Raw genomic sequence first — 17,953 nt, 5'->3', positions numbered from 1 at the left:
TCTTTATTGACTAATGTTTATTCTTGTACACGTCATCCTGTAAGTCCTTTCCCTTATAGAGGCCCTCAGCGTACTCTTCCACATACCCGCTCTCTCTTCTGCATTTAGCAGTGGAATTCCCACAGCAGACTTAACGTTAGCGCTCTTGGTTTCAGCGAAGGTTATTTTGGCTTTTCTATATGCTGAGCCAGTTCCTTTCGACAGTAACTTCTTTTCCAATTTCTTCACATTTTTCGTGTAGCCATTTCGCCTTAGCTTTTCTGCAATTTCTATTTATTTCATTCTACGTGTCTTGTATATCTGTATTCCTGAATTTCAATGAAAATTTTTGTACTGATATCTTCCATAGAACAACTAAAGTATCTATTCTGTTACCCATGCTTTCTTCGCAGTTACCTTCTTTGTACCTATATGTTCCTTTCCAACTTCTCTGATTGCCCTTTCTAGAGATGTTCACTCCTCTTCAGCTGTACCGGCTACTGAGCTACTTCTTATTGCTGTATCTATAGCCTCAGAAAAGTTCAAGCGTATCTCTTCATGCCTTAGTACTTGTTATGTTACAGCATGTTTTAAGCAATTACTGGCGCTGTTTGCGACATATTTTCTGTGTTCTTTCTTTTTCTATTGCCGCAGCGCGGCTGCAGACGACATGATGTTCGCTAAGTAAAAAACGGCAACAGAAAAAAAAGCAAAGCAGTCCGTCTACAGGGCGCAAGTGGCCCATCGGGGCCATCCGACAGCCGTGTCATCTTCATGTGAGGATGCGGATAGGAGGGGCGTGTGGTCAGCACACCACTCTCCCGGTCGTTATGATGGTTTTCTTTGACCGGAGGCGCTACTATTCGGTCGAGTAGCTCCTCAGTTCGAATCACGAGGCTGAGTGCACCCCGAAAAATGGCAACAGCCCATGGCGGCCCGGATGGTCACCCATCCAAGTGCCGGCCACGACCGACAGCGCTTAACTTCAGTGATCTGAAGAGAACCGGCGTATCCACTGCGGCAAGGCCGTTGCCAACAGGAAATAAGAGCACAGAAAATATGTCGCAAAGAGCGCCAATAATTGCTTAAAAATGCTGTAACATACAATAAATTAGGTAGTATGAAAGTATCCATAGAAAACTATATTTGAAAAGACGAATAATAAAAATGTAATAATGTTTTACTGTGTTTGTATAATCATGCTATATTCTGCATGTTTTAGATTAAAAAACCCCACCGATGATGGTGATATTTGTCGCCGAAACTAGTTTGGGATAATAAAGAAATAAACGAATAACAAAGTGTTTTGCATCAAGGCGGAGTCAATTTCTGATGTTACTGTTTTTCTATGAAAACACGGACCAAATGGAAGAGTTCCCAGATAAAATCATTGTTACGTACAAAGATTTTAATCGCTCTAGTTCATTTTACAACTGACTATGCATATATTGCATATCTTTTTACGCCACTTTATCGATATTTTCAGGTCACTGTAGCGATAATTTGTAAGGTATCTTGGGTCATTTAAGTCTAGGCCCTGCTGTTACAGGTCCTCTTCCACATTTGTTAACTAAATGACGTCTCACCAGAGAGGCAGCTGCCCCTGCTATCAACCTCCCCCCCTCCCGCCCCTCCTGGCGCCCTGATTGACGCATCACCAATCACCATGGCAGGGAATTAACAGACCACTAATCCCTCTACCATTACTGGTATGTTTATCGAAATACTATGTAGCCAGTGTTCAACGGATCACGCAAGCTGCGACATAACCTCGAATACAAATAGTGATCCAGGTACTGCCAGATGTTTTTTATTCCAGATTGGAGTAAAAAACATTCCACGGATGAGTAGTGATTTTACCCTCACGGGCGGGTGTACCAAGCGTCACATTATGTGTCTCTTGCGAACTCTAAGAATATATATTGTTTCGCTACGACTAATAAGAGACCAAATAAAAGTAAAATATAAAGAAAAGGGAAAGTTAATTCTGAGAGCACAAATCGTAAATATCAGTCGCAACTCGAAGGTTTTGAATACTACGAATAATAGTATCGCGTAGTTAATTACAGTTAGGTCTCCTCTTGAGTCATTTGACTTGCAGGGGATGGAACAGAGCCTTTGTCCTCAAACGTTTCTGAAGCTGAATGCGCCTCTAATATTTGATGAAAGAGTAGTTGCCTGCAGCGACCACCATTGCCCAGTTACGCAACAGACCAGTCGGCATTACGGGAGTATCAGAATAGAACTGACGTTATTCCTTTAATTACAAGTCGTGTTATTTCTCACTTGGGTTTCTAATTAGAGATTGAAAAGGACTCGAATTTCACTCCTGTGTTAATTTCTTTAGATGTACACCGTCGTTAATCGTGCTAGCGTAGACAATTTTCGAGACAGACTCCCACATCGTCATCGAACAGGTGTTTGATATTTAAAGGGCGATCAAAAAGTTCCATTTGAGGCGTTGCTGCAACGTAAATGCAATTCAGTGCGACTCCGATGCGAGTACATATGCGTTGACATGTAAGCAAGGGATTAGTGGAGCATTCGTCACTTCTGACGTGAGTGTGGTTAACACGGAAAAGTGAAATATGGCAAAGTTATTACCAAGTGCGTCCAAACAGGACGAATTTGGTTTTATTCTTTTCTCGTCTGTCGAAGGACAAACGCCGGTAGATAGCTCTGAGCACTATGGGACTTAACATCTATGGTCATCAGTCCCCTAGAACTTAGAACTACTTAAACCTAACTAACCTAAGGACATCACACAACACCCAGTCATCACGAGGCAGAGAAAATCCCCGACCCCGCCGGGAATCGAACCCGGGAACCCGGGCGTGGGAAGCGAGAACGCTACCGCACGACCACGAGCTGCGGACAAATGCCGGTAGACATGCATCGTTGAGTGAAGAATGTGTATGGAGCAGTACGGGGAAAAGTGTGACAAGGTGTTCTGATGCCTTAAGATAACACACTTCCCCATATTGCAAATGTCGTGACGCGTAAGTTACGCCAACTCGAGTAGGATGCATTCGAGCACCGGTCCTATAGTGCTGATCCATTCCCATGCAATTATTGCGCCGTCAGTTCCTTAAAAGAGGCCATGAAGTGTCGACGATTCCTGCCTTACGGCAGGAAGTGCAGCAGGCAGTTAGGGGAGAACTTCTTCACACAGTAGGACATGTAATTTTACTAAACGGGTATCTTCAACCTGGTACGTTGACGGGACGTTTGCCGTAATGCCCAGGGGTTTTTTTCTGACTGGCATATCGAATCGGGACTGTACGTCTTTCGAACGTAAGCTTTTTGATCGCCTCTTTGATGTATGTATATATACAGGGTGGTCGGAAATTCCCGTTACAGACTTCTAGGACTTCTAGAGGGAAGTGAGTACATCGTATTTTGAAGAGGAACCCATGTCCGGGAACATCATCCAACGAGACTACAGAGCTTTGCCGAAAATGATTCGGCCAGTGATCTCCAATCAATGACGTTGTCGATCATTTTCAGCAAACACTGCACGAAAATTACTGCAAGATACTTTAAATGACTGGTGAAGTACATCAGGGCCGCTTTGTATTTTATTCAAAAGCATTTCAGTGCCGATTTCGCTGTTGTAGCCGCTGAATGTTCTGAAAAATTGTGAATAAATACATATAAATTTCAAAATTCGAGGAAAAGATATTAGTGCATAATAATGACAGTAGAGTAAATTACATCAATGAGTTTAATCTTTCTTAAAGCCAGCAAAAAATTGATCCAGAATAGCTGAACTCTGCAGCGCAGTATATGGAAAACTAGATAGAAGTGATTCAGAGCTCAAAAAACAATCGAAATAGCTTTACATTTTCTTGTTTTAGCAACGAATTCCACACATCTCTGAACATCTGGAAATAACTGATGTGAAACACATATGGCTGGAATCGTTCATAGGATATCTGCGTTTTACAATATCGACTCAAACAAAATACATATTTACTAATTCAGAAAGGGAGACGCATATATGCACTAGAGCTAGGTTATATTCTTAATACTGTACAAACGCTAGAGATTTGAACATGGTAGAGAAGCTAAAAAAATCTGAAATGGGAAATGCTAAGGCTCGATATACATATAGTAAAGTGGAAAAAAGACAAGCATTTTAGGTGCGACAAATATACGATAATGTCAACAGCAACAGAAAACGTGTAATGGGACTAGGGTACGTTATGAATAGAAACGTAGCACCGAAAGTGATTTACTGAGAACAGTTCAGTGATAGGTTTGTTCTCATCAGAATCAAAATCAATCCATCGCCGACAACAATAGTTCAGGTACAAATGTCGACGTCGTAAGCAGACGATAAAGAGACAGAGAACGTGTATGAGGAAGCGGGTAATTCAGTACGTAAAGGGAGATAAAACCTAATAACCATTGAGGTGGGAATGCAGGTGTAGAGGAAAGAGTAGAAGAAATGATTACGAGAGAATATGGGCAACGTAGTAGGAGGAAAAAGACTAACTGAGTTCTGCAATAAATTTTAGCAAGCCGTAGCTATTACTCTGTTCACGAATCCCAGAGTAGGAGGTTTACATGGTAAAAGCCCGGAGAAACGAGGAGATTTCAGTTTGATTACCTCATGGTCAGGCAGAGATACCGAAATCAGATATCGGATTGTAAGGTGTACCCAGGAGGAGATATAGATTCAGGTAACAATTTAGTAATGATGAAGAGTAGCCTGAAGTTTAAGAAAATCGTACAGAAGAATAACTATGGAAGGAGGCGAGGTACTGAAGTAGTAAGGTATGAAGAGATACGGTTGATGTTCTCTGTAATAATGAGTAGCTCAGTCCCGGCAGTTCAGTTGAAGAGCATTCACAGATGTTGGAAACGCAAACATAGGTATCACTAACGTAACTGCGAAGAAATCCTGGGCAAGAGAAGAAATACTTCAACTGTTCGACAAAAGTAGGAAGTAGACAAATGTTCAGAGAAAGACAGGAAGAATGTGAAGAAAGAGAAAAAGAAACGACTATCGGAAGGTCTGACTCAGGGTATACTAAAGTCAAATCAACTTTCACTACAATTAAAAGCAAGGGCGGCAACATTAAGAGTTCAACGGGAATTTCAGTTTTAAACTCAGAGGAGGGAAACTGTACATTGAATCTTCTACGAGGGAGTCGACGCCTGATGATGTGACAAAAAAAAAAAGAGGCGTTCGTAGAGAAGAAATAGGTCACCCAGTATCAGAGCAGATCTTAAGAGTTCCGGACAGCTTAAGATAAAAAAAGACAGAAGGGATAGATAACATTCCATCGGAGTTCTAAAATCATTCGGAAGAAGTGACAACACATCGACTATTCACGCTGGTGTGACTTGCGGTATACCGTCAAACTTTCTGAAAAACATCACACAGAAAATTCCGAAGGTAGCAGGATAGTTTTGTCATGCTGACTGAGATTAGGCTGTCAATCTCTGTTTGTATCCGGTTTGATGATCATTTACATAGTACTTCATTGGGTAACAATTGTCATGGTTTTTTGCAATGTGAAGTAATAGTTATTCTGATTGGGTGGTACGTATTTTGTGCGTTAGACTTTGAATTTTGTGACATGCATTAGCTGTTTAGTACTTTATGTTGTTGTTGTTGTTGTTGTTGTTGTTGTTGTTGTGGTCTTTAGTCCAGAGACTGGTTTGATGCAGCTCTCCATGCTACTCTATCCTGTACAAGCTTCTTCATCTCCCAGTGCCTACTGCACCCTACATCCTTCTGAATCTGTTTAGTGTATTCATCCCTTGGTCACCCTCTACGATTTTTACCCTCCACGCTGCCCTCCAATACTAAATTGGTCATCCCTTGATGACTCAGAATATGCCCTACCACCCGATCCCTTCTTCTAGTCAAGTTGTGCCACAAATTTCTCTTCTCTCCAATTCTGTTCAATACCTCCTTATTAGTTATGTGATCTACCCATCTAATCTTCAGCATTCTTCTGTAGCACCACATTTCGAAAGCTTCTATTCTCCGCTGCAGAGTGAAAATCTCATTCTGGAAACATCCCCCAGGCTGTGGCTAAGCTATGTCTCCGCAATTTCCTTTCTTTCAGGAGTGCTAGTTCTGCAAGGTTCGCAGGAGAGCTTCTGTAAAGTTTGGAAGGTAGGAGGCGAGGTACTGGCGGAAGTAGAGCTATGAGGAAGGGGCGTGAGTCGTGCTTGGGTAGCTCAGTTGGTAGAGCACTTGCCCGCGAAAGGTCCCGAGTCTCGGTCCGGCACACAGTTTTAATCTGCCAGGAAGTTTCATATCAGCGCACACTCCGCTGCAGAGTGAAAATCTCATTCTTCTATTCTCTTTTTGTCTAAACTATTTATCGTCCACGTTTCACTTCCATACATGGCTACACTCCATACAAATACTTTCAGAAACGACTTCCTGACATTTAAATCCAAACAAATTTCTCTTCTTCAGAAACGCTTTCCTTGTCATTGCCAATCTACATTTTATAACCTCTCTACTTCGACCATCGTCAGTTATTTTGCTCTCCAAATAGCAAAACTCCTTTACTACTTTAAGTGTCTCATTTCCTAATCTAATTCCCTCAGCATCACCAGACTTAATTCGACTACATTCCATTATCCTCGTTTTGCTTTTGTTGATGTTCATCTTATATCCTCCTCTCAAGACACTGTCCATTCAGTTCAACTGCTCTTCCAGGTCCTTTGCTGTCTCTGACATAATTACAATGTCGTCGGTGAACCTCAAAGTTTTTATTTCTTCTCCATGGATTTTAATTCCTACTCCGAATTTTTCTTTTGTTTCCTTTACTGCTTGCTCAATATACAGATTGCATAACATCGGGAATAGGCTACAACCCTGTCTCACTCTCTTCCCAACCACTGCTTCCCTTTCTTGTCCCTCGACTCTTATAACTGCCATCTGGTTTCTGTACAAATTGTAAATAGCCTTTCGCTCTCTGTGTTTTACCCCAGCACATTGTTTCACAGGATGCTTTGATAATGGGTTACGAATGAAAACCCGAAACTAGTCAGTATCAAGTAACAAAAAGAGCTGTTTATCTTATTGAAATAGTATCACAAGCTGCTGACGCTTCTGCATCCCAGCATGCTGCAAGTGAGTGAACGGAGGCTGTGATGAAAACTAGAAATCTGTAGCAAGAAATGTGGAGAATAATATGGTGCATTGGAATCGTGAATAAAACCAACCGGCTTTCAGAAAAAAAACGTCCCTCGTATCATCGTTATTTTTATGGTTAATGTTCTTTTCTGAAGAAACATGATTCTTGGCAGCTTTACTGATGTTTGAGGGAAGATTTAAAAAAGTGACATGGCTCGAATGTCGTGCGTGTGAAGTACTAGTCTGCCACCTTCACGGGTTGTGCTTACGTCACTGCTCGACAGCCGGCAGCTTCCTAAATTTTGAACCTCGTCTTGTATTACTAATGGCTCTGATATCGATATGAAGACCGCACGTTCGCCGACGTACGCCGCGGTCAGCGCTAGGCGGTGCTCGCAAGGCACTGCGGTGTGCTACAGGAGCGGGGAAGGGGGGGGGGGGGTCCTAGTCTTTAGGGGCCGGTATCGGACAGTGTTTCCCCAGCCTGGGGGTAATTACCACCTGAGGGATAAAATGAAATTTTCTGAGGGATAAAAACTAATTTCACTCACTAAACCAAATTATTTTCAAAAGACCACTTCTATAATCACAATTTTGAAACACTCTAATATTTATTATGTAAGTTATTAATAATTACTTTTTCTCAGTTATTAGCATCAATGCAGCGAAGGTTAGAGGTTCCTCACATAGTCCACCCACTACACCAATTATTCCGAACCATTCTGAAACCATTACCCCTAAGTGCAGCTAGAGATTAGCTAGAACCCCCCCCCCCCCCCCCCTCCTCACCCCATTCCACAACATCATTAACTTGAGCTCCCATGTAAACTTTAGAACGGGAACGAACCTTCTTTGAAAGATGAAAGATAAATGATATTTTGTTATTATTGCTTCATTAGCGGTCTTGCCGCAGCGGTAACACCGGTTCCCGTCAAATCAGGAAAGTTAAGCGCTGTCGCGCTGTGCTAGAACTTAGATGGGTGACCATCCAGTCTACCGAGCGCTGTTGGCATGCGGGGTGCGCTCAGATCTTGTGAGGCTAACTGAGGAGCTACTTCATTGAGAATTAGCGGCCCATGTCTCGTAAACCTACATACCGCCCGACGGGGGGGGGGGGGGGGGGGGGGGGAGGGGGGTACTAGGTAATTCTAGTTCCACTGAGGGGTAATGGTTTAGGAGTTCGTGCCTCTGGCGGACCGCTGTTTTGGAAAAGTTCGCTCACTGCTACGACAACTTGGCTGTTGACTCCTGGATTTACGGTTGAACGGTCTTGTTCTATTTCGACTGTAATGGACTCTGACTCGGTGTGGGCAGATCGTTGCACAATTCTCCGAAACCGATGGCCACGAACAGATTTATTACAAACCGATTGCTTAAGGTGAAAATTTTCTCTATCTCTCTCTCTTTTTTTCTTCTTTTTTTTTCCTCTCTCCTTGTGCAACGTAACAGACACATTCAGCCAGTACACAAAATTGCTTGAAGTCATCCGCCCCATTTCATATTGATCCTTTTACTTATATTTACCTCATCACATTCCTTCGTGTGATTGAAACTTTCGTATGTTTCTGTGCTTATAAATTAGCCCCGGCCCTAAGAACATATACTGGAAGTCAGACTCAATTCTTACTCACAGTCGCGTAACAGGTTCTGTGGCAGATGGCTACCGTATCTGCAAAGCCCGATAAAATAAGTGTCACCTCAATTTTGACACTGTTTTATATAATCCTTTTGAAGCAGTTTATGTATTTCAGTGGAAGAAGGAGATCCAAATACCTCGATCCTAACAACTACTTTCAGTTAAAAGGTAATGTAATTATTGTTAATTAATTGAAGCACTGATGAAGACATATTAAGAAGTTTCAAATTTAACCTGGACCAAATCTAGTTACCGCTGAGGAAACGAGATTCTTTCATGTACAGCATTATGAACATTCTGTTAAAGTTTTATTTTGACTTTTCGCTAGAGACATTTGTTCTCCTGTTTTTTGCCCTTTCTACCTTTTTCTATCCGGTTCAGTCAAAGCATTGGTTGCAATAACGAGTGCTAGCTAAAAAAACTAACATTTATGCAAGAAAACTCAGAGAAGCGATTGAAATTTCTGAGAATATATCAACATCACTGGAGAGGATGGCTGTAATATTCCGGCTTCCTGGCAGCCCGCCTTGAAGGAACTGAATACTCGGCCGCAGTGTGTGCGGGCAGGAAGTCGCCTCTGTGGAAAATAATATTGTTGATACATACTCCCCCTCTCTTACTCTGCCCGGTCCACTACTAGCAGCAGGAAGAATTTTAGCCAGTAACTCTTTTCCAGCATAAGTGCATGAAAAATCCCTTTGTATCCAATGAGCATGTCCCACCAATGATAACCACAACAATTTAGCTAGTAACTCCCTCCTCCGTCATTAGCGCGGGAAACTTCACTTACAATCCAACGACGATGGCCCACCAATGGAGTCCATAACCCCGCTTCTCCATCATTAGCGTGAGAAAACTCCCCCTTTATAAGACAACGCGACGCTAATTTTTGGCAGTTCTCGGTCAACCATGGGCACCAACAAGATGCTGAAGACGGTATCAGCAGAGGGATCGACACGTCGATCGTCTAAAAAAATTGTGACGCTGTCTAATAACCCACAAGATTGTATCTGTATTATAAACAGTTTCCATATGACCAGAACCAGCAGTTTTTGAGGAATTCCGAGTGTCATTTGGATGCACTGAAGTATCTGTGTTATTTCCAATCGACTTAACTTAAATTTACAAGGTGATGAATGTGAGTCATACGACACATCGTAATTGTGACACTCGCATTGTCTGATGTCAACGGAATGACGTCACTAGCCATCAATAAAAGCAGCAGCCTCAGCTGAAGGGGCGTCGTCTTTGGCAGTAGCACATGGCGTGGTCTGTTGTTGCGGTGAGAATCTTGACACACGCTTCTGCAGATGGAACTGCGTATGTTTACGACTTGACGGTGCATTTTCTTTTCTTTACCTAGGATGAAGGTGGAAACACTGCTCTTTAGTGGTTCAGTTCTTTGATCTGATGTTGGTTATGTAAAGACTAACAACAGACCTGTTGTTTGTTGGTTATGACTCTAAAAGAACCTGCAACACATGTGTGAAGCTATGAATGATCGAAGACGCCAAATGAGCGACTGAAGCGTTGTTAATGGTGACACGACTTAATATTAATGAAAATAAAATGCGAGTACACCTCGAGACTATGATTTATTCTATTTACTGTAAGTCTTTTCGCTTGCGAAAGAGTCGATTCGTCAAATTGAATACTTCACCTCGATGTTTCGAAAACGCTTGTGAAGTACATGCTACTAGACCAGTATTTTTTACCTACACAGAGGTGACAGAAGTCATGGGACAGCGAGATGCACATGATATACAGCTGCGGTAGTATAGCGTACACAAGGTCCAATAGTACAGTGAATCGGCGGAGCTGCCGTTTGCACTCAGGTGATTCATATGGAGAGGTTTCCGACAAGATTATGGCCTCACAACGGGAATTAACGGACTTTAAACGCGGAACGATAGTTGGAGTTACACACATGGGGCGTTACATTTCCGAATTCGTTAGAGAATCAATATTCCGAGTTACACAGTGTCAAAAGTGTGCCGAGAAAACCGAATTTCCGGAATTACCTCTCATCACGGACAACGCAGTGGCCGACGGCCTTCACTTAACTACCGAGAGCAGCAACGTCTGCGTAGAGTTGCCAGTGCTATTAGACTAGCAACACTGGATGAAATATTCACAGAATTCAGTGTGGTACACAGGCGAACGTGTCCGCTAGAACAGTGCGGAGAAATTTGGCGCCGGCCGCTGTGGCCGAACGCATCTAGGCGCTTCAGTTCTGAACCGTGCTGGTGCTACGGTCGCAGGTTCGAATCCTGCCTCGTCCATGGATGTGTGTGCTGTCTTTGGTTAGGTTTAAGTAGTTCTAAGTCTAGGGGACTGATGATCTCAGATGTTAAGTCCCATAGCGCTGGAACTATTTTTTAGAAATTTGGCGTTAACGGGCTAAGGCTGCAGATGACCGACGCTAGCGCTTTTGCAAACAGCACGACATCGCCTGCAGTGTCTCTCTTACGCTCTTGACCATTTCTGTCGGACCCCTGGACGACTGGAAAACTCTGGCCTGCTCAGATGAGTCCCGATTTCAGCTGTTAAGAGCTGATGGTAGTGTTCGACAGTGCGCAGACTCCACGATGCCATGAACCCAAGTTGTCAACAAAGCACTGTCCAAGCTGTTGGTGGATGCATATGTTGTAGTCTGTGTTTACATGGAATGGACTGAGTCCTCTGGTCCTACTGAACAGATCATTGACTGTAAATGGTATTTTAAGAACAGAAATAATCAGCTGTCAGCTTCACAGTCATTTACTAAATTAACTTCTTGACTGGCTTTGGCAAATTAATTTGCTATCAACAGATCATTCAATTAAGGTTTCATCGGAAAGCAATCGTCAAGTAAACTCTGAAAGATATAATACTCCTCCCGAACAGGCCATGAAGGCCCAAAGGTACCGACCGGCTGCCGTGTCAACCTCAGCCCACAGGCGTCACTGGAAGCGGATATGGAGGGGCATGTGGTCAACACACCGCTCTCCCGGCCGTATGTCAGTTTTCGAGACCGGAGCCGCCACTTCCCAATGAAGTTTCTCCGCAGTTTGCCTCACAAGGGCTGAGTGCATCCCGCTTGCCAACAGCGCTTGGCAGAACAGATGGTCACCCATCCAAGTGCTAGCCCAGCCCGACAGCGCTTAACTTCGGTGATGTGACGGGAACCGGTGTTATCACTGCGGCAAGGCCATTGGCTGAGAGATAGAATCCTTCGTTAAAAATTTTTAAGTAGTCCTGTCAAACTATTAAAAAGTAATGTAACAAATACGAATGTAGGACGACAAAAAGAACTTCCCATCGCAAGTAAAATATTAAAAAACCACGAGATATATGATGATTAGCACCAGCAGAGTGGAAATGGTTATTTTCGGCTACTTGGAGACCATTTGCAGCCATTGATGTACTTCAGTTCCCAAATAACGACGGATTTTTTTATGGATGACAATGAGCCATGTCACCGCGCCACGGTTCTTCGCGATTGGTTTGAAGAACAGTCTGGAAATTTCGAGTGAACGATTCGGGATATATTTGAGAGGTCTGTTATGCGCAAAAACCTGCACCGACAACACTTTGGGAATTATGGACAGCTATAGAGGCAGCATGGCTCAATATTTTTGCAGGTAACTTCCAACGAGGCCATGCCACGTCGAGTTCCTGCTCTGCGCTGGGCAAAAGGCGGTTCCATACGACAGTATGAGATGTCCCATGAGTTTTGTCACCTCAGTGACATGTGCTCCAATCGCGCGAAAGATGCATAAAAGCGGCGACGCGATGGTTGCATGGTTCCTTTGGTCAGCGGTGAAGTACTCGCCAAGGAACGCACCACTGCCGTTGCAGACCTGAGGAGTAAAGAAAGAGAAGTGTGTGTGTGTGTGTGTGGGTGGGTACTGACCGAGAATCTCGACGGTGTGGATCTGGGTGCGGTCGGCGTTCTCGCTGATCTGGCAGCCGTAGTCGCCGGCGTCCTGCGGCCGCACGTCGCTGATCTGCAGGTTGTAGCCGTCCACCAGCCGGAAGCGCGGGTCGCGCGTCACCATCAGCGTGGCCGCCGTCAGCACGGCCGTGCCGCGCCGCCACAGCAGCACGTAGTCCCCTGTAGGCAGAGATAGTCGGCTCTCGCTAAACCCAGTATCGATTAATCGAACTTACCGCTAAATCAAAGTTATTGACTTGGACAGGATTTGTGATTGGTGTAAAGAATGACAGCTAACTCTAAATATAGATAAATGTAAATTAATGCAGATGAATAGGAAAAAGAATCCTGTAATGTTTGAATACTCCATTAGTAGTCACGTCGATTAAATATTTGGGCGTAACATTGCAGAGGGATATGAAGTGGGATAAGCATGTAATGGAACTTGTGGGGAAGGCGGATAGTCGTCTTCGGTTCATTGGTAGAATTTTGGGAAGATGTGGTTCATCTCTAAAGGGGACCGCTTATAAAACACTAATACGACCTATTCTTGAGTATTGCTCGACTGTTTGGGATCCCTATCATGTCGGATTGAGAGAGGACATAGAAGCAATACAGAGGCGGGCTGCTAGATTTGTTACTGGTAGGTTTGATCATCACAAAATTATCCTATGTGTTTTGATACCCTCGACAAATAAGGGCAAGTGTCATGACAGACTCCACCATAAAAAACTACAATTCAACATCAGCAGCTATCCAACACTGGGTAATTCGAATTGTTTAGAAACCACTCAAAAAATTAATTGAAATGCATGTGACTGATCACAACGTTTATCAGGCAAGACGTAGTGAAAAACGCATCTGAAATTCTGACCGCCTACTTAGTAGATGGTAAGACCACCCTTAGCAAGGATGAGAGAGGCGACGTGCTATGGCAACGAAGCAATAATGCCTTGGAAGATCGCAGGAGGGAACTGGCACCATATCTGAGCTCAAGTCACTCAATTCCCGTAAATTAAGAGGAGGGGGACGATGAGCTCTGACGGTACCTTCAATCACATCCCAGATGTGTTCAAGTTCAGATCTGGCAAGTTGAGGGGCCAATACGTTAATTGTAACACGCCACTGCGATCGTCGAACCACGCAATCACACTCCTGGCCTTTTGCCATGGCGCATTATCTTGTTGAAAGATGCCTCCACTGTCTGAAAACATGACCGTCACGAAGGGGCATACTTAGTATGCAACCCGTGTACGATTCTCCTTGGTGCCATGCACGAGCTCCGCTGGACCTATGAACGCCGACGTGAATGTTCCTCAGGGCTTAGTGGAACCTTCGATAGCTAGGCTCCATCCCGTACTAAAGGTGTCAAGAGGGTGTTCCTCTGGAAGACAACGGATTCACCCCTCACATCGGTGTGATAAAAAAGGTGTCGGCATTCATCAGACAGGGCAACGCTCTACCACTGTACCAACGTCCAGTACCGATGATCACTTGCACATTCCAGTAGTGGTTGCCGGGGTCGTGGTGTTAATATTGGCACATGCATGGATCATTGGCTGCGGAGGCACATCTTAAGAGTGTTGGGTACACTGTTCAGACACGCTTGTACGCTACACGGCATTAAGGTCTGATGTCAGTTCCGTCACAGTTCATCGCCTGTCCTGTTTTACCAGCCTGCCCAGTACACCACGTTCGACATCTGTAATGAGGGATGCCCGTCCACTCCCACGACATCTGGGCGTAGTTTCACCTTTGTTTCGTCACAGCATTCCTCGAACACCCGACAAGTTATGCAGTTCCAGAAATGCTCGTGCGGAGCCTCCGGGTCATCACAATTTGCCTTCGATGAAATTCAGATTGATCGTGCTCCTTCTCCATTCTACACACGGACAGCAATCTCACTGATACGACATACTCCTTGCGTGTGTCTGCCTAGCAGACATTCCTCGCCAGATAACGCTGCCATCGCCTGGACGGGTTTACATCGATACTGGGTAGATGGTTATGATGTTCTGGGGGTGCAACGCAAAAGACTCAGTTGTCGCATGGGTAACGATTATTCAGTGCTGCAATAATTATTAGTGGAACTAAGGGAGTGCACAGATTATGTGTGTTAGAGTGCAATAAAATTAGCCTTATAGACGATCTTACGTGCAGAAAATCTGAATCTTACTTAAATTCGATAACTCATACCTCTGAACGCATTAACTAGAGCTATTTTCTGAGCATTCAGTGAAAGTTTGTCTGCAGCGTATGCTGGCAGCGCTGCTGCATTTGTCGTTAGTCTGCTGTACAAATACTTACCCAAAAATGCTGAATAATTACATGAGGTAAGAAACACTCATAGTGTAATGAAGTGTACGAGATATTTATCATTGACGGTGCAATTAAATAGGGGAGGTGTTATTATGTGGCTTGTTCCAGAACTTAATAAATAATTATAAATCCAAACCCACATGGCTGAGAGAAGTAGGAAGAGACATCGAAAATGCAGGAGTCGGCTTGGACAGAATAAAAGAACACAATGCTTTTTAAAGAACCAGTAGAAATGGCTGGCTTTCAGGACAAGAAAAGAATCAAGAACTGGAAGAAAGGAGACACAATAAGAGTACGAAAAATTTTTCGAAGAATGAAACATACGGGCCCGAAGGAAACTGCCTTTGCAAACAAACTAGTCTAAGCAATGCGTTGATTTGTCGTTCCTTCCAAAAGGATTAATTGAAATAAGAAAAGAAAAACAACAAGCATCGAAAAATATTATGATTTAGTGAACCGTTTAGTAGGTATTGCTAAGTGTATCTTCCAGCGTTTCGTGAATCATCACAGTATTCACATACCATAGCTAACAAGTATCTCTAAAAGAATTCAGGTATTCAAACTAAAACTGAAATGAAATTTTAATGGGTGTTTTGTAATGGAAACTGAATTTCTAAGTATCTTTAAGCAAATGGGGAAATAGGAACATTCCTATGGGCCAGGATTAAACGAGAGCTTCCTATGAAAATACACATGAGGAACGTTCAGGAGGATAACCAACAGAATGCTAACATATAAATGGAAAGTTCCGGGTAAGCAACAAACAAAAATTATAACTCAAATTCATCACAATAGTTTACAGACGTTATATTCGCTTTGGGAGAGTGATAAAAATTTTCTTCTCGTTTGTGGATTATTTTGTACAATAACCCGTTCTTCAGCGAACAAAGTGTGTAGACCTATGTGAAACCAGAAAAGAGTCAGCGTTCTTTCTGGATGCAGCGTTCTTTCTGATGCATCATCACGACAAAACAGAGTGTTTACGTTATCTTTCATTTACCAAACTGGAAGAATAATTTAGTTATGTGGCTGTATAGTAATTCTGTGCACTACATTATATGCTGTGCAGGCTGGACATCACTGGTGAGTATAATTCCTATACTGGAGTGAAGTTATAAAACGATAGGATTGGAATACCTTGGCGTTTTGGTATGTGCATACCTGATATGGCACAGTTCATCTGTAAGAGTTCTTTTACATCGCCATATAGTTTTTCTGTTCATTATACCTTTATCTGTTCCCCATTTTGTTATGCCTTGTCACAAACTATCACAAAATCATTTCATCATAGCTGCCGTTTAATACAACCGGTTACCTGTTTCGGACGTTACGAAATATCTACATAATTTTCAGCTGAGCTACAGTGTAACACATTAGCTTCGTCGACGAGTATAGTTGCGTCAACATTAAACAATATAAAAAGTAAGACTACAAGCATTTGATATGTAACTTTTAAGATGATGATATAATTAGATGCTATGTCATCCGAGCTGGGCAGATAATCAAGTATACTTATGAATAAATTAATGAGCTGCCAGCATGAAAGCCTCTTTGTCTGTAACGAAACGAACACGACCGTCTTCGCAGGCCAGCTGTTTTTGTAAAACTAGAAGAAGTGATACCAGTTAATTCCAGCTAGATAGAGTCAATAGTTCAATTGCTTAATATCATCCCACATATTGTATTTTTAATATTAAAAAAGACGATTTGTAACATTGAGGTTTTAATATGTCTGCCGGATAATTAATCCAATGGTTTCATTGCATGACAACTCTACTATCAAAATTCTAAAAAAAGATAATGTATCATCAGAGTGTGATTTATTTGCGCTGCTGCTACGGTCGCAGGTTCGAATTCTGCCTCGGGCATGGATGTGTGTGATTTCCTTAGGTTAGTTAGGCTTAAGTACACTGCTGGCCACCGTAAATGCAACACCCTGAAGGAAGCATCCGAATCAAGTGAAATTTACACCATGGGTTTGCAGCGATGAGATATGCAACTGATTAGAATTTCAGCGCAGACGCACATCACGTGCGCCTGTGGCGTCACCTCATAGCGCCATTTAAGGCTTGGCGATTTCGACGAGTGTACGTTCGGCACGTGTGTTTACCTTGTGGTTGTTTCACAAGACGATCAGTTATGCCTCGTAGACAACAGCGAACATCGTTTGATCAAGTATCCGAGTTCGACAGAGGAAGGATAGTGGCTTACCGAGATTGTGGATTATCATACAGAGAAATCGCTAGTCGTGTTGGACGAAACCAAACAACTGTAATGCGGATATGTGACCGTTGGATGCAGGAGGGTACGACGGACCGACGTGGTCGATCGGATTCACCTCGGTGCACCACTGCACGTGCTGATAGGCAAAAGCTTCTGTCTGCAGCACCACGATGGTCGGATTCGAGTGTGGAGACACCGTGGAGAGAGGATGCTGGACAGCTGCATTATGCACCGCCACACTGGTCTTGCACCGGGTATTATGGTATGGGGCGGTATTGGATATTACTCTCGCACGCCTCTAGTACGCATTGCCGGTACTTTAAATAGCCGGCGCTACATATCCGAGGTGCTGGAGCCAGTTGTCCTTCCTTACCTTCAGGGCTCGGCCACAGCCATATTTCAACAGGATAATGCGCGACCACACGTGGCACGCATTGTCCAAAAGTTCTTCGTCAATAACCAGATTGAATTGCTTCCCTGGCCTGCTCGCTCTCCGGATCTTTCGCCGATAGAAAACATGTGGTCCATGGTTGCTCAACGAGTGACCCAGATTACATCCCCATCTGCCACACCAGATGATCTTTGGCAACGTGTGGAAGCTGCTTGGGCTGCTGTACCCCAGGAACACATCCAACGTCTCTTTGACTCAATGCCGAGACGTGTGGCAGCGGTGATCTCCAACAATGGCGGCTACTCTGGCTACTGATTCTGGCAGGAACCACATGTCACAGACGTCTGTAAACGTAATCATTTGATACTTGGTCAACATGTT

General features: G+C 43.5%; 1 protein-coding gene and 2 pseudogenes across 3 annotated transcripts in view; all 3 read right to left on the bottom strand.

Annotated features, from left to right (window-relative positions):
* The window catches only part of LOC124797986 (lachesin), an 871,202-nt gene that overhangs the window by 307,840 nt on the left and 545,409 nt on the right, over positions 1–17,953 (bottom strand). For all 3 annotated transcript variants that reach the window (XM_047261164.1, XM_047261165.1, XM_047261166.1), the window contains exon 3: positions 12,619–12,819. In XM_047261164.1, the coding sequence (XP_047117120.1) occupies positions 12,619–12,819 (201 nt within the window). The remainder of the gene's footprint in view (positions 1–12,618; positions 12,820–17,953) is intronic.
* Positions 896–1,013, bottom strand: LOC124799786 (annotated as a pseudogene).
* On the bottom strand, positions 11,804–11,921 carry LOC124799680 (annotated as a pseudogene).

The sequence above is a fragment of the Schistocerca piceifrons genome, chromosome 5 (assembly GCF_021461385.2).
Source record: "Schistocerca piceifrons isolate TAMUIC-IGC-003096 chromosome 5, iqSchPice1.1, whole genome shotgun sequence".
In the NCBI taxonomy this organism is placed as follows: domain Eukaryota; kingdom Metazoa; phylum Arthropoda; class Insecta; order Orthoptera; family Acrididae; genus Schistocerca; species Schistocerca piceifrons.
The sequence above is the reverse complement of the archived record's forward strand: the minus strand, read 5'-3'. Positions and strand labels throughout refer to the sequence as shown.